The 25,158-nt window shown below is 42.9% G+C and overlaps 2 protein-coding genes across 2 annotated transcripts in view; both read right to left on the bottom strand.

The window, feature by feature from the left end:
• Positions 1-3,932: 3,932 nt before the first annotated feature.
• LOC118379412 (lysophosphatidylcholine acyltransferase 2-like) lies at positions 3,933-14,819 on the bottom strand. Its single transcript, XM_035766436.2, has 13 exons — positions 14,139-14,819; positions 13,481-13,623; positions 11,142-11,359; positions 9,895-10,007; positions 9,135-9,195; positions 7,761-7,854; positions 7,418-7,472; positions 7,141-7,223; positions 6,902-7,027; positions 6,478-6,631; positions 5,961-6,059; positions 5,521-5,662; positions 3,933-5,091 (listed from the first exon to the last, which is right to left on the bottom strand). Exons 1-13 carry the CDS (start codon positions 14,247-14,249, stop codon positions 4,916-4,918), a joined length of 1,575 nt encoding a protein of 524 aa, XP_035622329.1. The 5' UTR covers positions 14,250-14,819; the 3' UTR covers positions 3,933-4,915.
• A 752-nt stretch (positions 14,820-15,571) lies between these two features.
• The window catches only part of LOC118381591 (72 kDa type IV collagenase-like), a 35,709-nt gene continuing 26,122 nt past the window's right edge, over positions 15,572-25,158 (bottom strand). Inside the window, exons 10-13 of the mRNA XM_052484928.1 lie at positions 24,029-24,165; positions 18,469-18,628; positions 17,946-18,055; positions 15,572-16,610 (exon numbers count right to left, since the gene is read on the bottom strand). Of these exons, the coding sequence (XP_052340888.1) occupies positions 16,504-16,610; positions 17,946-18,055; positions 18,469-18,628; positions 24,029-24,165 (514 nt within the window). The 3' untranslated portion in view covers positions 15,572-16,503. The remainder of the gene's footprint in view (positions 16,611-17,945; positions 18,056-18,468; positions 18,629-24,028; positions 24,166-25,158) is intronic.

Below are 25,158 nucleotides of genomic sequence, written 5' to 3'. Positions count from 1 at the left end.
AGAGCCCAGTTGGAGCTTGCCCTGTCCATCCAACAGGTGCAGAGTCAGTCAGTTAGGGTATGTGTTGGCCCTTTGATGGATCGGGTATTAACCTGTCCGTCCCTGACCACCTTAGTTTACCGTACTCAAACTCTGGGATTTAGATGTGAAAAGGAGGCAGTATGTTTAGCCTAGAGAGACAAAAAGGCCAGCCTTGTGTGCCAGGCACACAGCAACAGACTACATAACAGCAACAGGAGACTACTGTACTGTAGTACTTAACTAGGATAAAGTGGATTTTTTTGTCTCTGACTGTCGTCATGCTAGCTAGTAATAACTATTCCAGATAAAGACAAACTTTGAATGGAAGAAAACCAACTCTATCTGTCTCTGGCTGGTCCAAACCCACAATCTATGGTCCAAACAAAGAATATACATGACACATTTTACAGCAGCCTTTTCTAGGCTGGGAGCCTCCCTTGGCCTTCACTGTACTGGCAGCAGAATGTGGCTGCCTGACACAAATGGTACCATATTCTATAAAGTGCACTACTTTTGATCAGGGCCCACAGGGCTCTGGTGAAGAGTAGTGCACTACATAGGTAAAAGGGTGTCATTTGGGACACAACCTGAAACTGAGATAGGCTGGAGATGGAGCAACACTCAGATTTTTTAAGAGGAAATAAAGAGACAGTCACTCTCCACATACCCCTCTCCTTCCAGACTCACATTAAACATCTCCAATCCAAAATGAAATCTAGAATCGGCTTCCTATTTTTCAACAAAGCGTCCTTCACTCATGCTGCCAAACATACCCTCGAAAAACTGACTATCCTACCGATCCATGACTTCGGCGATGCCATTTCCAAAATAACCTCCAACACTCAGAAAACTGGATTTAGTCTATCACAGTGCCGTGCGTTTTGCCACCAAAGCCCCTTATTAAACTACCCACCACTGCGACCTGTATGCTCTTGTTGGCTGACCCTCGCTACATATTCTTTGTCAAATACACTGGCTCCACGTCATCTATAAGTCTTTGCTAGGTAAAGCTCCGCCTTATCTCATCTCACTGGTCACCATAGCAACACCCATCCGTAGCACTCGCTCCAGCAGGTATATTTCACTGGTCATCCCCAAACACTTACTTTGGCCGCCGTCAACACTTACTTTGGCTGCCTTTCCTTCCAGTTCTCTGCTGCCAATGACTGGAATGAACTGCAAAAATCACTGAAGCTGGAGACTTATATCTCCCTCTCTAACTTGAAGCATCAGCTGTCAGAGCACTGTACCTGTACACAGCCAATCTGTAAATAGCACACCCAACTACCTCATCCCCATATTGTTATTTATCTTCTTGTTCTTTTGCACCCCAGTATCTCTACTTGCACATCATCATCTGCACATCTATCATTCCAGTGTTAATGCTAAATTGTAATTAATTCGCCTCGATGGCCTATTTATTGCCTACCTCCCTACTCTTCTACATTTACACACACTGTACATAGATTTTTCTATAGTGTTATTGACTGTACATTTGTTTATGTGTAACTCTGTGTTGTTGTTTTTGTCGCACTGCTTTGCTTTATCTTGGCCAGGTCGCAGTTGTAAATGAGAACTTGTTCTCAACTGGCCTACCTGGTTAAATAAAGGTGAAATTATTCAATTTAAAAATGTAAAAAGCCCACAGAAGAGATTGGTAAAACAGCTTTAGTTGAGAGGAGAGGTATTACCCAAGTAAAGGTTTTACATTGGAGGTATTAGCATACCCAGCCAGCAGCCTCTAATTAGGACCGTCTCACTGCATGGCAGCCATTGTCCCTGTGTTTGGCATCTCAGTAAGACAGACAATAGGGGCCGACTGGCTGGAGGGCCCGTCAAGCTAACGATGGTGGCAGCCAAAGGTAATTGGATAGACTTTATCCTCCTTAGGCCAGAAATTAGAGAATGGTAATCAATGCTATACTTTTCTTTCATAAACTATTAGATTTTCTGCTGCGGTTAGGTTTAAATCCCATTCATTTCAATCCCCTTCTTTTCTGAGGGACAATTCTTCAGAAGTCTTTTTTGGTCCATGCTAAGAGACTTACTTACACAGAAAGAAGAGAGTAAAAAACAAACTACACAGAGCTAACTAATGCCCCTGACTGTGGGAAAAGAAGAGCAATTAATAAGGTATCAATGGTATCAACATCATAGCTATCCAATAGGCCAAAACTCTCAATTATGTATTTATTGTGGTAATTTGGACACTAGTAAAAATGAAATTGAAATAGTTAACTAAAATGCATGTTGGTAAATAGATGCCAGTGAAAAGATGTTGTGCCAGTTTGGCTGCGTCTACACAACCAGCCCAATTCAGATAACTTTTTCTACCAATTGATCTGTTGACCAATCACATCAGATCTTTTCACGTCAGCTCCCCTTTGGGCTCCTGAGTGGTGCAGCAGTCTAAGGCATTGCATCTCAGTGCTGGAGGCGTCACTACAGACTCTGGTTCTATCCGGGGCTGTATCACAACCGGCCGTTATCGGGAGTCCCATAGCGGGTGCAGAATTGGCCGGCGTCGTCCGGATTAGGGGAGGGTTTGGCAAGGTTAGGCCGTCATTGTAAAATAATCATTTGTTATTAACTGACCTGCCTAGTTAAAAAAAAGGATAAGTAAATACATCAGTGCTGATCCGATTGCTCAAAATAACAATTAGTTAAAAAATATTAGCTGGGCTGCCTGTGTAAACGCAGCAATTGTGTGATACATACATCACTATCTCCACCATGGGGTTAAAACGTTGTATTTGTCTCCCAGTTTACAATGAATGTTGTAAGAAAGAATCAAGTAACAAAAGCTAAAAGCAAGCATTTTGTAGATGTGCACTGCACCACCTCTGCTGACATTAATCTAAATTATAGCCACAATCATCCCGTGGCCATCATACAATAAGAAATGTAATCATCCCCAGCTTCCAATTGGCTTGTTCAACTCCTATCCTCTTCCCTTGGAGAGAGGGATGACGCTGGTCAAGTGGATGACTTCTGTCACCTGGTGGTGGGTTACAGAACAGAACATGCAGATAAACCACTGAACAAAAATACAAATGCAGCATGTAAAGTGTTGGTCCCATGTTTAACGAGGTGACAAAATAAACCCCAGAAATGTTCCATATTTTTCTCAAATTTTATGCACAAATTTGTTTACATCCCTGTTATTGAGCATTTTTCCTTTACACCTGACAGATGTGGCATATAAATAAACTGATTAAAGAACATTATCATTACACAGGTGCACCTTGTGCTGGGGACAATAAAAGGCCAATTTAAAATGTGTAGTTTTGTCACAAAACACAATGCCACAGATGTCTCAAGTTTTGAGGGAGAGTTCATTTGGCATGCTGACTGCCATCAGAGAATTGAATGTTAATTTCTCTACCAAAGGCAATGTTGTTTTAGATCATTTGGTAGTATGTCCAACCGGCCTCACTGCACACCACGTGTGACCACACCTTCCCAGGACCTCCAATTCTGGCCCTATGCCCTCACAGGCCCACCCATGGCTGCACCCCTGCCCAGTCATGTGGAATCCACAGATTAGGGCCTAATAAATGTATATCAATTGACTGATTTCCTTATATGAACTGTAACTCAGTAAAAATCTTTAAAATTGTTGCATGTTGTGTTTATATTTTTGTTTAGTATATATGCCATCCAGCAGACACTTTTTATACAAAGGGATTTACAGTAAAATGCGTGCACACATGTATAGTATGTGTATGTGATTCCTACAGGAACTGAAACCCCAACCTTGGAGTTTCTCATGCCAAGCTCGAGTCCAACAACCATATATTTACATACACACAAGTAAGTACACTAACAGGGAGAATACACATAAATAGAACAAGACAGTTGAAAGCAAATTACAGAAGTTTAAAAGCTATAAAATACAAGTCATCGAAGAGTTAAAATTGTACCGGATTTTATTGCAAAAAAAGAACGTTTGCTGTGTTCACAAAACTTAACAGAATTGCAACAACGCGCTCTGCTAAATAAATAACAATGCACGCTAGTTAACTTGAAACCATACATAACCCCTGGAATACACTGTTGTATTACAAGGCACACTTGCCTTTTTGCTCACAAATTGCCTTATCTTTCAGTAGATGCTTGGGCTTTAGTTTGACTAAAGCCATACGGTTCCACTGCTGCCTCAGCAACATCACTCTTCAATGGAAATGCAAATAGAAACAGATGCAGAGCAAAACCTTTAGCTAATTATACAGCAGCACTACTTACAGTGTGTGTGTCCCTGAGCAGTGGAAAAACTGTAAAGCACAGCATGTATCCTTATAGCTTGTATTATTGCTCCTTTGCTAGGTTGCCAGATTGGGTTGATATCATTAGAAAAAGCGGGTATTAATGACGTTTCCTGCAATCCAGTCATACATTAAAAACGTTCAACTCATACAAAAGCAATGTTTGGCAGCCTTTCCTGTTATCTTCAAGGAAAATCTGTAGAAAACAGAGGTGAACAGGTAGACACATTAAAGAGTACAGGATACAGTCATCTCAGAAGGGTATCCAGGTCATTTACATACATTATGGGCTGGCACTAGGTAGTTTTCATCTGAAGAGGCAAAACTATGACAAAACAATGGGATGCCTTAAATCAAAATCAGCAGGGAAATCCTGTTGTGGTTCATCAGACACATTAGTTCGTCTCTCTGTGTATTCAACTGAGAGCTCAAAAAGAGTTCCGTCTCTGTACATGATCTAGATCGACAACATTGCAGTCGGCAACTGCAGACTTGATCAACAAATCACCTTGGATCTTAAATAACTGTATTATTAACAGTAGATCAGTCAGTTTGCTCAGTCCGTGATCAGCTACTGAACAAAATGTATGGTAATGCTCTCAAACACAACGACAGTCTCTGCCTCAGACTTAGTCGTCCTTTTTGTCAGAGATGCTCTCTTCCTGGTTTTCCTCAGAGGAGACGTGATTGGTGGAGGAGAATTCTGACTCCACCCCCTGGAGGGCCTGGTACCGCTGGAGCTCCAGATAGGTGGTGAACAGCTTGGCATACTCTGGGTGGTTCAGGGCAAACGCCTGGAACTCGGCTGGAGTGGGAAATGGAGAGACAGAGGATCAAATCAGAACTTACAGTAGAATATCTGGTATATTATCGATGTTCACAAAACTGGAATTCAGTTTCAGAGAGGATCAATGACTAAAGAAGCAATTCTGTTACATCATAAAAATACAAACAAAATTCCACAAAGTTGTTGTTTAAAATGGCCTACTTTTGGTGAAAGTTATGTTAATTTCCTATGGATATTAAAACTAAAGGATAACAAAAACTATACAAATATTAATATCCCACTTTCAAATCCATATAGTTGCTCTTTCTATATTTCTAGAATGGAGATATCCAAGGCTCAACCCGGCCTTTCTTTGGTGTTCCGTCAAGGCAAGCAGTCAGCTGCCTTTAGTTCATGCTGGAGTCCTCCACTTCAGATAACATTTGACCTTCACAAGGATCTACTTACAGAAAGTGATGAATTCAGAGCTGTCTGTATCTATCTCCTTAAAGAGTTTGGCGACGTTGAGGTCACACACGCCTAGAGCAGAGCGAAGCATGGAGGAGAACTCTTCATGAGTGATTCTTTGGTCCTCGTCAGTGTCAAACAGCTGAGAGGAGAGGGAGACAATTAGTTAAGTAATGACAACACACAGGCTTGATTATTGAAATCGAGACTGCTCTTATGACCGTGTGGCTTTCAAACCTACTTCATGTTCCCCTCAGACAACCACAAAATTCAGTACCCCCCTTGACTTTATCGTAGCCACTGAGTGCTCCTCTATTGCTTCCAAACCATGGGTAGACACAGTCTGCGTCAGCTATGTTCCAACGCCCCAATGTCATGTGTTGTACAGCTAAATGTGACACGGCAACATTCGCAACAAGCAGGGTTTTTATTGGCCGAACCTGGAAAGCTGTGCGGAGGACCTCTTCGGTGTTAGCTGGCCGACATAAGATGGTTACACCGATGACATACTCTCTGAAGTCAATGGTGCCATCTCCATCCTAGAGAGACAGAGTGACAGCTAAGTATCAGTTAACAAAGCCAGACTACACATTGCATTCGGTGGACTACAATACTCTACAAATACAGTATGCTTTCCCAAGATGAACAATGGTTCCTTTATTTCTTCAGACAGTTTGTTTACCCTCTTTATGAACAAAGCAGTGGGGGACAGCATACGAAATCCTCGGTTACTTCGCCCATCCAGTCACAGGTTGGAGAGAACAGACAGAATGGCTGTGGTCTGATTCTCTACGCTTCGAAAGAATAGTGTAGTCATACACTTCCCTTTGTGGATTTCAAAGGAATGTTGTAAGAAATATGGTGCAGACTTCCTCCAGCCAAGCTTGCACCAATCCAACACAACCTAGGAAAGCCTAGAAGAGAGATTGAACCGAACTAGATGTGACTGGCTCTCACCCTGTCAAATAGAGCAAACAGCTCCTGCAGGGCGGGGCTGATGGGCAGCTTGAGGAAGCTGGCGAACTCCTGGATGTTGATGCGGCCTCCTTTACAGGAGCAGGCCACAGCTGCAAAGCCCTCCAGCTCCTTCTTCACGTTGTCCCACTTCAGGCTGAGGGGGACCGGGGAGGAAAGGAGGAGGGCAGGACACAAGGACTTACTCAGGGGTGGAAGAGGGTGTAGGTCTGTGTGTGTGTCCAACTATTACCAATTGCCGATGGAGCAGTTGGACAAATAAAGCAGTATTGTGTAAGGCAGTGTTACTTCAGTGTGGAGCTTGCCAGTGGGTGACACAACAGTACATAACAGGACATAACAGGACATAGTGTGTTGCCACAGTGGCAATAGCACAGTATTAGAGCGGTAGAGGAGCCAGTCTTACTCAAGTTTTTGGCTGATCTTAGTGAACTCCACTAGACCAGCCTCCATTGGCAGGGTGAGCTCCCCAGCCGAGATCATCAGTCTACAGTCCTCATATGTGTGGTCCGTCACTGGCACACCCAGGGCCCTGCACACACATAGGGATAGAATTGAAGAGATAATAATAATAAGAGATGGGTAAGAATATACATAAGGAAGATATGATTAAATGCTGTAATCACCATTCACACACACACTTACTGGGCCATAACATTTCGTACTGTCCTGGCGAACAGCACAGGTCTTTTCTTTTCCTCCTCAGTAGGGGTAACTGGAGGAAGAAACTGGAGGAGAGGGCAAAGGTCAAAACAGGGACTAACCAGGAAGTACAGGCTAACTAGAGGGCTACCTAGATAAGGTCTTTATAACACCTTTATAAACCATACATAACACATAGGTACTGTTAATGAATGTGTTATGAAGTCATTATCTCTTGGCTTTCTAAGTAAGTATACCTGTGTAGTGTGTTAATACTGACCTCTATCTCTACATTGGTGTAGAGCTGAGACAGAGTGAGAAGCAGCAGGGTTCTCCTGAAAGAACATCATCACAAATCATCATCACCTCTATTCAAAGGGCATAACGGCAATCCCATACAACAAGATTGAAATGTAAGCCCACTAAACTGAAAAACAATTCATCGCTCAACAGTGAAAATCTCTATTCCCAGAGTTTGAGGCCTAACTATGGCCCATGAGGAGAAGTCACAGGAACATAGTTTCAATATGAGACACGGTACAGAAAACAACAGGGGACATGTAGCTTCGAAGCGTTGAGGCAACACTGATGATTGTAATCCACTGAGTGCACTGCAGACTTACGAGCTGAAGCCTTGCCAAGTCCAAGTCACAGTGTCCAGTCTGTTGGGATATCTCATGACCACAGGCTGCACCGGGACCCCAGGGACGAAGGCACCTGACGGGGAGAGAGGGACAGAGTGAGACCCTACTGACCTCCAGCACCAGCACTGACTACTATTCTAACTTACTGAGCACACACACAACCTTTTTGTGAAAACACAGGAGCACAGACAGCCTACTAATTGGACAGAGTGCAGCCGATGACAACTCATTTACCCACAGCACACGTCCTACCAATAACAAGACCTGAAGCTGGATTCATCTAACCCTGATCAATATAGCAATCAGTACTGTAAGGAAGCCACTAGTATTAGGTATGTTGGTTTGGCTATTGGCACTGTAGTAGAATAAAGTAATTCAGTTAGATGCAAATGTCCATGCAAAAACTGTAACATGCCATAGAGTGTAATTGATGGTCTTGTATGCTGTTATTTGCATTGATTATTAGATGCATTCTCAGGTTTACAGCTTTAGGATTGAACCATAGCAATTGCTACTGTATAATTCCCTCAGATCCTAATAGCCTAGTTCTTGGTATTGAGTGAAGATGATCAGTCAGTCATTTCCTTCTGAAGTTAATTATCACATCGTGCAATCTATTAAATGTCGCTATGGCTACTGTTCTGTTTCAGGAAGTAATGGATTCACTCAGGCCCCTTCACTCTGGAGATGCCCATTGAGTGTGCATCAGGTGACTGACCACACAATGAGGCAGATAGCATGTAGCATACTGGTAGTAAATGAAGAGGTGTTGTGTCAAAAAAATTGTAACAGTATTACTTCCGTCCCGCTCCTCGCCCCAACCTGGGCTTGAACCAGGAACCCTCTGCGCACATCGACAACAGTCACTCTCGAAGCATCATTACCTATCGCTCCACAAAAGCCACAGCCCTTGCAGAGCAATGGAAACAACTACTTTAAGGTCTCAGAGCGGGTGAAGTCAGTGATTGAAACTCTACTGGCGTGCACAGCTAACTAGCTAGTCATTTCCCACCGGTTACACAAGCACCCCAGAAAGAAGCTAAATGAACACCATTCTGCAACCGCATGATGGCCCTATCTCTGCCATTAGTTTACGAGTGAATTTGCATTAAGTAAATGACACCACTAGTGTGGATGGTACTGTGTGTCTCTCCTAGCAGACTCTCTGTCCCCACTATAAACAAATGACAACCAGCCTGTTAAGTGGGAATACAACATGGACATTGTAAGGTCCCACATGATTTTCATACCCTATCAACAGTTCACTGTTTGGTATAAGTTGATACCTTGGATCCACACAAAGGTGTTTCTACTCCTATTTAAAAACAAGCATGGTAGTGAAGTTCAACCTACCTTGTTTGAAAGTGATGAGACATGAGCGATTTGTACAAGTCCCCTCAGGGAAGACCAGGATCTGGAACATAAATAACTAAATGTTTCTTTTAGGAAAGGGAGATACCTAGTCAGTTGTACAACTGAAATGTATCTCCTGCATTTAACCTAATCCCTCTGAATCAGAGGTGCGGGGGGTTGCCTTAATCAAATCCACGTCTTCGTTGCCCAGGGAACAGTGGGTTAACTGCCTTGCTCAGTGGCAGAACGACAGATTTTTACCTTGTCAGCTCGCTGATTTGATCCAGCAACCTTTCGGTTACTGGCCCAATGCTCTAACCACTAGGTTACCACCACTGACAATGTAGATGGATCTAGTCCAGTGTTTCATTCTATGCTGAATGAAGTAGACTTTCTGTCACAAAGAAGAAGCCGCAGAAATTGTGTTTGAAGGATATGTCATGTGAGAGGAAGTTGACAAGCTAGAAAAGACATGATACATTATGATAAAAAATATCAAATGGCTGTGTGCATGTGTGTGTGTGTGTGTGTGTGTGTATGTGTTTAACTATACTTGAATACCTAAAAAAAGGACCCCAGTTGGTTAGGCCCCATCAAATGGTATTTATGGGGGGTTTAGGGTTAAGGTCAGAATTAGTGTTAGAATTAGGAGCTAGGGTTAGAGTTAGGGGTTAGGGAAAATAGGATTTTGAATGGGACGGAATTGTGAGGCCCCACAAGGTTATTCAAGACTGTGTGTGTGTTTATGCATGCTACAGACCTGTGGCCAGCGGCCTCCAGACTTGGCTCTGCTGTCTATCTCCATAATGGTGTTCTTACGGGAGTCTGGGTCCTGTCTGGAGACCAGCACCGGCTGGAGACACCGCACAAACCCTGGATGGAGAAAGGAAAGACACATCAGATAAACTCACACACTAGCGCTGAGCAATTAGTGTTTTTTAGCGTTTCGAATACGATTCTTTTTTTAAAAGATTAAATGCACTATGCATTATGTGGGTTGAATGCTGTTACACATAATAAAACAATTAATAAAAGTATCATGATGGTAGTGACTGTCCATTACTGCTTATCACTTATTAACCATCATTTATTCACATTACTTTACATTAATTTAATAAAATATTGCAGTTGTGTATATTACATCTGTTTTATTTGATGACTTTATTATTATTATTATTATTATTTCATCTCTATAGAGTTGCTACATATGCTGTCTGACAATATCACTATTTTGTAGTTCTTCAAAGTAAATAAGGCATACTTTATGACTGCTGAATACCAACTATCGATCCCTAAGATCATGTATTTTTAGTTAGAGATACTGCACAAAGCAACATCTGCTCTCTATATCACCTCACGATCTCGCATTCTTCTGTCTTCCGTTGCAGGTGTAAAAGAAACACAGACCGGACAAGCAGATACACAATAGATTATGGTCATTGTAGTTAATTACCATGTTTTATGCACTAAACTATGTATAATATTGGCGTGTTGGAAACTACAACATCACACAGTTCAGGCCGGAGCTGATTTATCTCTAGAGAATGTGTGCAATGTACGCATTGAGCTCACAGAATAAATGTATTTTTTTAATGGAAATTAAATAATTGAACCACTGTTGGTCAATTAGTTGTTTAAAAATGTCAGTTAATCGCTCAGCACTAACACACACAATTAGAGGCTGGAGGCCTGTAACCCTGGAGAGAGGAAACACACATCAGATAAACCCTAACGGATATTAAATCTGCAAACAGAATCAGCACAAATACCCACACTTATCGCTGACAGACCCACACACACTTACCGTTGACAGACCCACACACACTTATCGCTGACAGACCCACACACACTTATCGCTGACAGACCCACACACACTTACCGTTGACAGACCCACACACACACACTTCCTGCTGACTCACAAACACACACTTACTGCTGATTCACAAACACACACTCTAAACAAAAAAATCCCTCTACTAAAAAATAACAGAAAGAAACAACACTCACTGCCGAATATAGGAGTGGCGAGGTTCTCAGTGCGGGACACAGTGGAGGGCAGGCCTGCTACGATGCACACAATGCCATCAAAGAAGGTGGAGTGTGGGGCCACAACCAGAATGGGGGCCTCTGCACTGCTCACCTGCTGGCCCTTCACCACCACCCTGAAGCCCATGAAGAAGTAGTAGGACCTCCCCAGGAATGCCATTACACGCCGACACATGAACCTGGGGAACCAGAGAGTCAAACAACAGAGATTTAGCATGAAACTATACAGATTAAACTAACAGTTGTATACTGTCAGGAATATTCACCTCGAGACACTGAACATGGATACATATAGCCTACATCTGAATGGACCAATATTACAGTCAACATAGATCTGTGTGTTGTCAGGACCTCAACTTAGCCCTTTGATGGTCAGTAGTACTGTACTAAGTTGGTGCTCCATGTTCATCAGCTAGTTAGTGTTATCAACTATCAAATAAAACAGACCTGAACACGAGCGATAAACAACCAGCAGCTGCATGTGTAACAGTATAACTTTAGACCGTCCCCTCGCCCAGACCCGGGCGCGAACCAGGGACCCTCTGCACACATCAACAACAGTCACCCTGTAAGCATCGTTACCCATCGCTCCACAAAAGCTGCGGCCCTTGCAGAGCAAGGGGAACCACTACTTCAAGGTCTCAGAGCAAGTGATGTTACCGATTGAAACGCTATTTAGCGTGCACCGCTAACTAAGCTAGCCGTTTCCCATCCGTTACACATGAAGCTGTGGTCATATCAACACATACAATCAAAGAGAGAGGGAAGTGGGCTGCTTTTGAGTCACAGAAGAACACATTTGGCCTCATGCAACATATCTCTATGACCCCCTCCATTCTGAGGAAATAAAGAAGAGGAAGATAGTGTTTCGTTCGATACAGACAACATCTAATGAAGACTGCTTCAGCTACACACAAACTGGACAGTTGTATTCCTTTTAACAGATTGACAGTTTCATTTTTAGTTGAGGATGAACAAGAATTAGTGTGAAATTGCATAGTTGTTTCTCCTTCGTCCTTCCTGCATTTCTCAATGTGTGAAAATCCCACAGCTCTTGAAGTATAGGGGCAATTCCATGGTAACAGAGTGATGCTGAGACAGATTTTTCACTTTAAAATCTAGGTCAAACAACAACAAAGACTGCAAAGTTAAAGTTGCACTATGCAGGAATCTCTACGCCATTTCCTGGTTGCTAAAACGAATAGCTAGCCTAATTTCAGTTTATGTGACAAAATAAGCTAGTATAGTGTAGAGAATAATTATACCATCGAAACCTCTGTGAAATATAGTTTCCATAATCAAAATAATTGTTTTTTCAGCTGTTTGAAAGTGGTGTACAAAACCGAAAGTAAAACACTCAAAAACAAAAATTAACGGGAAGCATGGAAATAGTGCACACAGAACAGATTTACCGATTCCTATACTTGCTTTCATGTAGAATGATAGATCTATAACTCATATTTCTATGTGAATTTGGACCGTTGCCCAAAAATATACATATTTTCACTGTAAACAAACCACACAACTATATGCACAATGACTACTTTGAACAATTTCCGCAGAAAATGTAACAAAAACACACAGTGCACATGCAACATTTGTTAAAAGAATGATGGTTTGTGCTGTTTGTGCAGTTCTGTTAATGTGGAAGTGCCCCTACGCATCAAGAGCTGTGGGATTTTCACACATTGAGAAACGCAGGAAGGAGGGAGGAGTAACAACTACACAATTTCACGCTAGTTTAACTCTTGTTCATCCTCAACTAAAAACGAACTGTCAAGCTGTTAAGGACTGTAGCCTACATCAGCTCGTTCTGTGTCGCTGAAGCTGTCTTCATTAGATATTACATTTACATTACATTTAAGTCATTTAGCAGACGCTCTTATCCAGAGCGACTTACAAATTGGATATATATATTGTCTGTATTGTCCAAAACACCAGCTAGCTCATCTTAATATATATAATATATGCCATTTAGCTGACGCTTTTATCCAAAGCGACTTACAGTCATGTGTGCATACATTCTACGTATGGGTGGTCCCGGGAATCGAACCCACTACCCTGGCGTTACAAGCGCCATGCTCTACCAACTGAGCCACAGAAGGACCATCTTCTTTCCTTTCTCAAAACTCTGTTACCATGGAACTGCCCATAGGCCTAACTACTTAACTCATAAACAACAATGCTCTGTACATCCTCTGGAACTAATGATTAAAGTACTCATAGTGGATGCATAGTTGAAATATAGTTATACATACAGACCAGTAGTGGCACAGGACGGTGATTTGCAGTATATTTACCGTCTCCATCCGGTCATGGGTGCCACTGCGCCTTTGAGAGGGTGCATGAATGTTGTTATGACAGCAACAGGCCATGTTACCATGAGAACCAGAGTCAGGAAGATGGCACGGATAGGTACCAGGAAGATTCCCCGGAATACACACTGCAAAAAGAGAGAAAAAAAACATCACACACACACCAGTTTTTTTTTTTTTTACAGATCTACAACGTGTTAAGGTTACTGACTTCATGCCACTGGAAGGACTTTAAAGAGCCATTTTTAAACACACATTTCCTAACCAACATATATAATGCGCAACGATACAACCATTGACCAAGGGATACGCACGTTATAGACTTTTCGTTCTAGAAATTAACATGGTTGGAGGCATTTCTAGAAGGGTACACAAATGCCTCCATTGTTTGTGTTACACAATAACAAGGCATTACAAAAGGATTGTCAGGGTTTCATCGGTTTAGATTAGCTATGTACCTGTACTGTATGCTATAGTCACGCACCACCAGACACACACACAGCCGAGGAGCTATAGAGGACAACCACCCGTCTGCGCTCATCGGTGGGTAGTGGAGTAGAACTGTTTACGTTTGAATACCAACCCCAGTTCCGTGACCGATAAATTAATGAGTTAATCGATTTATTTTACATTTTATACTCACTTTGATAATGTCAGCCTTTGCCAATTTCACCTCCTGCACAAAAGGATTAAGGACGGCCGGAAGAAACAGGGATTGCTGCCTGGGTAGCGCGAACACTCTCCGGGGAGTCATTCTTCTCGCTCGGGTCGCGGTATGGCGTCAAGAAGCTTTAGAATTGCACAGTAGTTCTGCAATCACCCCACTTCCTCGATTCGAATGTTGCGATAACATCGGTCACAACAACCGTAGAGTGAGGACGAGAGTCATCTGGCACTCTGCCTCCGATTACTTTTAGGCCCCACCTACTGCACTGGGTTTACGTGGGATTGTAACCTTTTGCCTGGTGAGCAGTGGTGGGGTGAAACCACAAATAAAATTACTTGACACATTGGAAAGAATTTACACAATAACAGAGCAAACTAGAATCCGATTTGAGCCTAAACAGAGTACACCGTGGCAGAATAACTGACCACTTTGACTGACCTAAGATGAAGGAAATCTTTGACTATGCACGCTGTACGGACTCACGGAGCATAGCATTGCTATTGAGAAAGGCCGCCGAAGGCAGACCTCTCAAGAGAAGACAGGCTATGTGCACACAAAATTAGTTGGAAACTGAGCTGCACTTCCTAACCTCCAAATGTATGACCATATTAGAGACACATATTTCCCTCAGATTGCACCGACACACAAAGAATTCGAAAACAGTGTGCCATCACAGCAGCAGGATTTGTGACCTGTTGCCACAAGGACAACCAGTGAAGAACAAACACCATTTTAAATACAACCTATATTTATGTTGATTTATTTTCCATTTTGTACTTTAACTATTTGCACACCATGCCAATAAAGCCCCTTACATTGAAATTGATTGACTGAAATAAATGGTGTTGAATTACATAATGTATAATTTTGAAGCAACTTTACAAGATTAGGGTTGCATTCAATAGACTAGATATAGGGCCTAAAGAAAAGAAAACACAGAAATACCCATAGAAGAATAAGAAGTTATTGGGGTTTATTTTCACAGTTTAGCAATTGGGGTGAAATTGTTGTGTTCATTTGTATGAAACTAACTAAGTCATATCTCAAGTGCAAAGGCATACATACTATGGCTGCGTGATGATGTGCTCTGCTCCATAATAAAAACCACAACAAAGCGTTTTTCAGACCTTCATCCATCCACAAGATGTCACCTGTTGCATTTACATTGACCACAGAGGTACTGTATGTAAGGGCCCTCAGAACGGCTCAACAAGGACCTGAATACAAATATACAGTATGAAGTGTACTTGAGAAAAAATGTTTTAGAACTACACCTATTTATAAACTATGAATTTGCTGATTACAAATTGTGTGCTAGTAGGCTATAGAAAGGCATAGTCATATCGAGTGTGACAGTCCTATCTGTAAGAAACATCAAGGGCTTTTCTCTCTCTCACACACACACAATGTATTGACCATCCATCTTTATTATTTTACAGACAGAGAATGACACATTGCACAAAACATAAAAAAAGCATACGAATCAAAACAAAATGACTAGTATCAAAACAACAAAACAACAAGATTATTACACAATACTTCTGTGGTACTTCTCTTGTCATGACTCCATCATGCAACAACAAACCAGATACAGTCTCTAGGCAGTCCGTGCCTTTCATCTCCCTGTACCATCAGTGAAACAATTAGACAAATCCTACAAAATGAGAATTTGGTCTCCATATTTGTGCAGTATCCCTGTATAGTCTAATACAAAGTGCCAGCCCTATTTGAAGAATAAGGTGTGTCTATAAGTACTTCTGAAAATAGTCTGAACAGAATGTAGAAAAACTGCATATCAAATATAGGATCATGCAAATAAACATTTTCTATAAGCACCATTATCTGTCCAGACATATTGTGCAAATTCATATTTTCAAATGTATTCCACAACACTGAAATTACTATTGACTATTTCTCATTCTATTGCAGTATCATGTACTCTCTAGATTGCAGACATAGCAGTAAATATAGACAGCATTCATTCTCCAGATGATGCAATACTGCTCAGGTGAAGCTACATTTATATAGGAGAATATCTTCCAGTACAACACTGCCTGTCTCTATGTAGTGTGGACATACCGGATGTCTGAGTTTCTAATAACAAACAACGGGGCAAAGAGATCAAAGTAAATCTGCATCATCATAACATAGAAACCGATAATATCACACAGTAATATAATACAAAATCCTGTTGTCTATGTTCAGCCTGTGTAGATGGTCCCACGGTGTGTTAGAGGGTGTCTTTAGTTTCTAGGCTAGGGTGCAGGATAGGCTGGTTGGATAGGGATGGGGGAATCAGTCCGCTGAGAGCTTAGCCAACGTCTATGCATCTCACTGTTGCTTAGTGACAACCCAGCCAGTCCTTTGTGATCTCGCCCAGTTTGACGATCTTCAGGCTACTGTCATCCATTTTGAAGTAGTGGGCACCTTTGAAGAAGTAGGTGTAATCTGGAAAACACAAACATTATTATGAGAGACAAGGTACATCAAAATCATCACATTCAGTGCTTCAAATATACATCTAATTTCACCTTGAGCAAGCCACAAGGCCTTACACACTAGAAGGAAAAATGTGAGATATTTTACACTATGTCCCCTAGAAGCTTAGAAGCCAGAGGAAGAGGACATGATGATGTCACTCGTCTCCTCAGTAAAAACACCCAATCAGGAATCAGCGGTGGAGGAGCTCAGGCTAATTAGAATGAAGACAGAGGTACCTCTGTGAAGCAGCACAGGCTGGCTCTATCAAACACGGTTTCTTAGTCGGGAAGCGCGGTGTGTGTGATGTATAATATATGTGTGTCAGAAGCAAGGGTATAAAAAAACCCTGGTTAACTGCCATAGACTTAAGATTTACCTCCTGTGTTATACTACTCTCACTGCTTGCTCTCTACTTCCTCCTCTCTCTACTCTCTCCTCCTGCCTCTACTCTCTTTCCTCCTGCCTCTACTCTTTCCTCTACTCTTTCCTCCTTGCTCCCTCTCTCTCCTCCTGCCTCTACTCTCTCTCCTCCTGCCTCTACCCTCTCTCCTTGCGCTCTATCCTCCTGCTTCTGCTCTCTCTCCCCTCCTGCTTCTGCCCCCTCTCCTTGCCCTCTCTACTCTCCCTCCTTGCTCTCTCCTCCTGCCTCTACTCTCTCTCCTTGCTCTCTCTCCTCCTGCCTCTACTCTCTCTCCTTGCTCTCTCTCCTCCTGCCTATCGGGCGTGCAATGATGTGCAGTGCAATGATGTGCAGTGCAATGATGTCAGAGGGAATGAAACAGTTTTGGTTGTTTTAAGTAACGTCTTGTTGTTGTTGTAATATCTAAACAGACGTGGCAGTTTCAACACTAAGGATTCCAGCTTTAAGGCCAGGTGCCAGTTCATAATGAGAGGACTGGCTGGGTCAGGTTGGGTTCTAACTGCCAGGAATGTAAGCCTGCAGCCAGTGGTGTGTCAGTATAGCTCAGACTGAAGCAGGAAGCAGTGCTCCCTCCATGTTCACACAGGCCCCAGCTACCTCTCCAGTTGACATCTCTCTCTCTCCATTTCTCTCTTCAGTAGATATCCCACTGGGCACACACTGGTTGAAGCAACATTGTTTCCACGTCAGTTCAATGAAATTACATTGAACCAAAGTGGAATAGACGTTGAATTGACGTCTGTGTCCAGTGGGTATCTCTCTCTATACACCCCCCGTCTCTGTCTCCCCCTCTCTCCCCTGCTCTGTGTGTGTGGTGATGTCACTCTAAGTGATGTTCAATAAAGTATCTATTCTACAGTATTGTATTCTAGTATGCTTACCGATGCCATTCAGACTAAAGGCAGAGTCAATGCCGTCTGGGATTCCGTTCCAGGAGTCAGCGATGAGCTTGGGGAAGCCAGGGTCCATCTTTTTCTTGGCTTCATTGTACCTGGAGGGGCATGATAACACACAGAGGCCATGATATCAATGTTTAGTCATGAGTACATGATGCTATGTTAAGTACATAATACTATGTTAGTCTGTTAGGTACGAGAAGATTGGGACGTTTTGGTTGACAAATCACAGCAGTCATGCAAGAGTTAAGTACATACAGCAACAGTATCTTACATTATCCCTGTATTAGGTAAGAGCAGAGTGAGCTGTTTTAACAGTCCATTGGAAGCTAAGGTCTCTCATTAAAAGCAGACATAGCTCAGCACAGCAGCACACCAACACATCAACACACAGTGACGTCTATAGAATTCGATTTTAAAGTAATTCTAATTCTATAGCGATGTCATCGCTACAATCCTGAGTGGATCAGACACAGGCTTTGGTAGGGGTTGTGTTGTGGTGACTCACCTCCAGAACTGGTCTCCAGCAAACAGGTAGGTCTTCTGGCTCTTTCCAAAGGAGAAGGCTGCGTCAATGCCTTTCAGGTCTGTGGGCAGGCCTATAGAGGAGATTCTCTTGGGGTAGCCTTTCTCTATCTGGTCTGCATTGAAGATCCACATCTCATTGCCTATATGAGAGAGAGAGAGAGAGAGAGAGAGGAGGGGAGAGATGGCAAATGAGCACAGGTCAAGATGCTCACAGGGAACGGTTTGTGAGGATAGAGTTTCTCTAAACTCTTACCTTTTCATTAGCCACAGAGAGACAATGATCATAGGAGTTAGAAAGAGAGCACAAACAGATCTGGGGCCAGGCTAACATTTGATCATATCTTGTGGTTAGGGAGGACTGGATAAATGATTGAGGAAATGTGACTCATAGCTTTACAATTAAAGGGCTGGATGGAAAATAAATGGTTCTGTTCTACAAGGCCAAGCATTCATCTTCTTAAATAGAGACACTATGTTCTGGAAGAGCTTTGATTTCATGGAGCTTTTCTAAAGGAGAATATCATGCTTCTACAATGCATGGCATGTATTATAAACCACTAATAACTACTTACAGTACTAATGTCCAAAATGTCCAAACCACATAATAGCAGTATACTTGACTGAAATACTAAAAGACACACTTATGATTCTCCTAATGGTGAACTTCTTAGAAATAGGATGTTATTTACTGGAAATTGTCACAGCCGTTTAACGGTGATAGAGAGAGGAAACAGTCATTAAAATGTCATTATGTGTTTTTCTGATTAAGTCAATAAGCACAACAATGAAATGCATATATGCAAGCGTGCAATCCTGGATTGTTCTCCTGTGTATCAACATCAATGACAACTAATCTACATACTATCCCATTCATACATACCAAAAAAACTGTATGTATGTATTAGGGTTGAATGGCGGGAAAGAGGTTACCGAGATTTACCACTCCCCTTTCCCGGGATAAATACAGTAACTGAGAAACCGGTTACTGAGATTTACCACTCCCCTTTCCCGGGATAAATACAGTAACTGAGAAACCGGTTACTGAGATTTACCACTCCCCTTTCCCAGGATAAATACAGTAACTGTGAGAAACCGGTTACTGAGATTTACCACTCCCCTTTCCCGGGATAAATACAGTAACTGTGAGAAACCGGTTACTGAGATTTACCACTCCCCTTTCCCAGGATAAATACAGTAACTGTGAGAAACCGGTTACTGAGATTTACCACTCCCCTTTCCCGGGATAAATACAGTAACTGAGAAACCGGTTACTGAGATTTACCACTCCCCTTTCCCAGGATAAACACAGTAACTGTGAGAAACCGGTTACTGAGATTTACCACTCCCCTCTTTCCCAGGATAAATACAGTAACTGAGAAACCGGTTACTGAGATTTACCACTCCCCTTTCCCGGGATAAATACAGTAACTGTGAGAAACCGGTTACTGAGATTTACCACTCCCCTTTCCCAGGATAAATACAGTAACTGTGAGAAACCGGTTACTGAGATTTACCACTCCCCTTTCCCGGGATAAATACAGTAACTGTGAGAAACCGGTTACTGAGATTTACCACTCCCCTTTCCCAGGATAAATACAGTAACTGTGAGAAACAGGTTACTGAGATTTACCACTTCCCTTTCCCGGGATAAATACAGTAACTGTGAGAAACCGGTTACTGAGATTTACCACTCCCCTTTCCCAGGATAAATACAGTAACTGTGAGAAACCGGTTACTGAGATTTACCACTCCCCTTTCCCGGGATAAATACAGTAACTGAGAAACCGGTTACTGAGATTTACCACTCCCCTTTCCCAGGATAAACACAGTTACTGTGAGAAACCGGTTACTGAGATTTACCACTTCCCTTTCCCGGGATAAATACAGTAACTGTGAGAAACCGGTTACTGAGATTTACCACTCCCCTTTCCCAGGATAAATACAGTAACTGTGAGAAACCGGTTACTGAGATTTACCACTCCCCTTTCCCGGGATAAATACAGTAACTGTGAGAAACCGGTTACTGAGATTTACCACTCCCTTTCCCAGGATAAATACAGTAACTGAGAAACCGGTTACTGAGAACCGGTTACTGAGATTTACTGAGATTTACCACTCCCCTTTCCCAGGATAAATACAGTAACTGAGAAACCGGTTACTGAGATTTACCACTCCCCTCTCCCGGGATAAATACAGTAACTGTGAGAAACCGGTTACTGAGATTTACCACTCCCCTCTCCCAGGATAAATACAGTAACTGAGAAACCGGTTACTGAGATTTACCACTCCCCTCTCCCGGGATAAATACAGTAACTGAGAAACCGGTTACTGAGATTTACCACTCCCCTCTCCCGGGATAAATAGAGTAACTGTGAGAAACCGGTTACTGAGATTTACCACTCCCTTTTCCCAGGATAAATACAGTAACTGAGAAACCAGTAAATTATAATAAATTATTTAGATAAACAGCATGGCGTGAAATGGAATTGTTAAATGATTAGCAATTTCTAAATCTGGCTATTCTACGGCCTCTGCATGATGAATCAACGCTCAGGGTGGGGACAGACAGCCCATCTCAGGGTGGGGACAGACAGCCCATCTCAGGGTGGGGCCAGACAGCCAATCTCAGGGTGGGGCCAGACAGCCAATCTCAGGGTGGGGCCAGACAGCCAATCTCAGGGTGGGGCCAGACAGCCAATCTCAGGGTGGGGCCAGACAGCCAATCTCAGGGTGGGGACAGACAGCCCATCTCAGTATGGAGCGTAGTTCACTGTGCATATATACCTATCATCTCATCATGGTAACTTTTCTTCTTGTGACAGGTGGGCCTACATTTGCTACAGGATAGTCTATGCTCAGTAATAGAACGACTGAATGCACCTCTAATTTACCCATCTCCATCTGGCTTCCAGGGCTATTAACCTTATATTTAGCCAATTAATGATGGGTTATGCATAATAGGCTTATAACTTATAGCCTCTGTCTCTTGTGCAATACCCAAGCACCTCTGCTCCCCTGGCCTCCTTAAAAACGCCCCTTAGCTCTTGGAGTCCCATGCAGGAAAAGCCAGACTAGAATAGCTTGCTGGACAATAGACAATTATACCAGTAGACTATTCGAAGAGGGACGCAAGTTCTTTTTTTGCTGAATGTTAAATACAGCAGCCAATAGTTTGAAAGAAGAGTGAACTCACGATGGTGGTAGGTTATAACAGTTATTTATTCAGACCCATAACCATTCAGTCTTCATGAAGAGAAGTGAAAGCCTTCTGCATCTAATTCTGGTCCTATATTATTCAAGGATATCATAAGAATGATGAAGATAAGGACATCAAAACTAATTTAATTTAACTGTTGAAAGCGAGAAAGAAATGAAGCGTCAGCCAACTAATTGTACAAATTCCAAAATTAAAATCACATTTCTAGGCTATACTTTAATTTTGTAGGCCGCATGTGATGCTTCAGAATTGCATGTTCTATTCTGCTTTATCATGGTTTGAATGATGTGTGTAATTCCAGCCCATATAATACAGTATAATACAATATAGTACAGTAATACTGTTCACACTCAAAAATATTAGCCTACGGGAGATAGTTTCATTTATCTACCAAAGAGAGCATATAGCTAGCTACAACTATGGGCATTTATTGGATAACGGCACAATTATTTGGGCTTTTTTGGGTTTGGGTTCATTAAATGTGGTTAATGTAGGGCTCATAAAATGTATTTAATGTGTGTCTCATAAAATGTATTTAATATATGTCTCATTAAATGTATTTAATATATGGCTCGTCAGGCTCAGGTAGCATCAGGTTAAGCTCTAATCAAATCCAGACATATTTATATTCCTTATAATGCTTTTCAATGACACTTCTGGTTTTAGCCAAATTACCGGGTTACCCGGGAGAAAAGTGATTTATTCTAGGGATGGAACATTTGTAAAATACAGGGAAAATATTCAACCCTATTATGTATGTAATGTATGTACGTATGTATGTACGTATGTATTTCTGTACAGCACTTTGAGATATCAGCTGATGTACGAAGGGCTTTATAAATACATTTGATTTGATTTGATGTACAGTGCATTCGGAAAGTATTCAGACCCTTTGACTTTTTTCACATTTTGATACGTTACAGCCTTATTCTAAAATTGATCAAATTGTGTTTTTTCCTCAACAATCTACACACAATACCCCATAATCACAAAGCAAAAACAGGACATTCAGAGACTTGTCCTGAAGCCACTCATGCGTTGTCTTGGCTGTGTGCTTAGGGTCGTTGTCCTGTTTGAAGGGGACCCTTCGTCCCAGTCTGAGGTCCTGAGCACTCTGGGGCAGGTTTTCATCAAGGATCTCTCTGTACTATGCTCCATTCAACTTTGACTCGATCCTGACTAGTCTCCCAGTCCCTGCCACTGACAAACATCCTCACAGCATGATGCTGTCACCACCATGCTTCACCGTAGGGATGGTGCCGGGTTTCCTCCAGATGTGACGCTTGGCATTCAGACCAAAGAGTTCAATCTTGGTTTCTTCAGAACAGTGAATCTTGTTTCTCATGGTCTGAGAGTCTTTAGGTGCCTTTTGGCGGGGTATCATGTGGCTTTTACTGAGGAGTGGCTTCCGTCGGGCCACTCTACCATAAAGGCCTGATTGGTGGAGTGCTGCAGAGATGGTTGTTCTTCTGGAAGGTTCTCCCATCTCCACAGAGGAACTCTAGAGCTCTGTCAGAGTGACCATCAAGTTCTTGGTCACCTCCCTGACCAAGGCCCTTCTCCTCCATTGCTCAGTTTGGCCAGGCAGCCAGCTCTAGGAAGAGTCTTGGTGGTTCCAAACTTCTTCCATTTAAGAATTATTGAGGCCACTGTGTTCTTGGGGACCTTCAATGCTGCATAATTGTTTTGGTACCCGTACCCAGATCTGTGCCTTGACACAATCCTGTCTTGGAGCTCTATGGACAATGCCTTCGACATCATGGCTTGCTTTTTGCTCTGACATGCACTGTCAACTGTGGGACCTTAAATAGACAGGTATGTGTCTTTCCAAATCATGTCCGAAATGGCACAGTGATGCCGAAACGTTGGTGATTTACCCAATAAATGACTGGCAGTTTATATATGGAGTGTGTGACTCTCTTTATTTTTATAGTTTATTTGCCGTTAGTCAGCACCTCCACACAAAAATAAAATGATGGGTGTGCGTGCGCCAGCTCATGTTTTTCAATCAATTGAATTTACCACAGATGGACTCCAAACAAGTTGTAGAAACATCTCAAGGATGATCAATATAAACAGGATGCACCTGAGCTTAATTTTGAGTCTCATAGAAAGGGTCTGAATACTTCTATTTTTAATACATTTCCTCCAAAATGTAAAAACCTGTTTTCTCTTTGTCATTATGGGGTATTGTGTGTTTAAAAAAAAAGCTATTTTAGAATAAAGCTGTAGCGTTACAAAATTTGGAAAAGTCTGAATACTTTCTGAAGGCACTGTATCTCAACGGTGGATGACACAACTCAGTCTCCCATACATACTTTACCTGCAAAGAACACAGTCTTCTCCTCCAGTGGGTTCTCATAGGCAGCGTCGATGGTGACCGGGAGCTCAGGCCAATAGGTGGCTACCAGCATGGGACCTGAAGGCTTGCCCCGGAAGTTGGTTGACCTGAATATGAACCTGATAGAGAGAGCAGAGAGAGAAGTTACCTACTGGTTCAAATCATGTAAGAGGGGGTTGATGAAGGGAGAGTAGAGGGCAGTGAGGAAGAGAGGAGAGGGGGGAAGGGGATAGGGGAAAGAGGGAAAAAGAGAGGGGAGAGGGAAAGAGAGAGGGGAGAGGGGAAAGAGAGGGGAGAGGGGGAAAGAGAGAGGGGAAAGAGAGAGAGGGAGAGAGGGAAAGAAAAAGAAAGAGAGAGGGGAGAGGAGGGAAAGAGGGAGAGAGAGGAGAAAGAGAGAGGGGAGAGGAGGGAAAGAGAGAGGGGAGGGAGAGAGGGGAGAGGGAGAAAGAGAGAGGGGAGGAGGGAGGGAAAGAGAGGGGAGAGGGGAAAGAGAGGGGAGAGGAAGGAAGAGAGAGGGGAGTGGGGAAAGAGAGAGGGGAGAGGAGGGAAAGAGAGAGGGGAGAGGAGGGAAAGAGAGAGGGGAGAGGAGGGAAAGAGAGGGGAGAGGAGGGAAAGAGAGGGGAGAGGAGGGAAAGAGAGAGGGGAGAGGAGGGAAAGAGAGAGGGGAGAGGAGGGAAAGAGAGAGGGGAGAGGAGGGAAAGAGAGAGGGGAGAGGAAGGAAGAGAGAGGGGAGGGGGGAAAGAGAGAGGGGAGAGGAGGGAAAGAGAGAGGGGAGAGGAGGGAAAGAGAGAGGGAAAGGGAGAGGGGAGAGGGAAAGACGGAAAGGGAGAGGGGAAAGAGGGAAAGAGAGAGGGGAGAGGGGGAAGAGAGGAAAAGAGAGAGGGAAAGGGAGAGGGGAGAGGGAAAGACGGAAAGGGAGAGGGGAAAGAGAGAGGGGAGAGGGGGAAGAGAGGAAAGAGAGGGGAGAGGAAAGAGAGGAGAAAGAGGGAAAGAGAGAGGGGAGAGGAAGGAAGAGAGAGGGGAGAGGAGAAAGAGAGAGGGGAGAGGAGAGAAAGAGAGAGGGGAGAGGAGAAAGAGAGGGGAGAGGAGGGAAAGAGAGAGGGGAGAGGGGA

Source organism: Oncorhynchus keta, chromosome 2 (assembly GCF_023373465.1).
Source record: "Oncorhynchus keta strain PuntledgeMale-10-30-2019 chromosome 2, Oket_V2, whole genome shotgun sequence".
Lineage (NCBI taxonomy): Eukaryota > Metazoa > Chordata > Actinopteri > Salmoniformes > Salmonidae > Oncorhynchus > Oncorhynchus keta.
This window is presented reverse-complemented; position numbering and strand designations above follow the sequence as displayed.

Excerpts from the sequence above, each read along its gene's own strand:
- LOC118379412 (XM_035766436.2), bottom strand. The coding sequence starts at position 14,249 with ATGACTCCCCGGAGAGTGTTCGCGCTACCCAGGCAGCAATCCCTGTTT. Across the intron at positions 9,196-9,894 it reads CTGGAGGCCGCTGGCCACAG|ATCCTGGTCTTCCCTGAGGG; the intron begins GTCTGTAGCATG and ends TTTATGTTCCAG. Across the intron at positions 7,473-7,760 it reads ACTTGGCAAGGCTTCAGCTC|GAGAACCCTGCTGCTTCTCA; the intron begins GTAAGTCTGCAG and ends ATGTTCTTTCAG.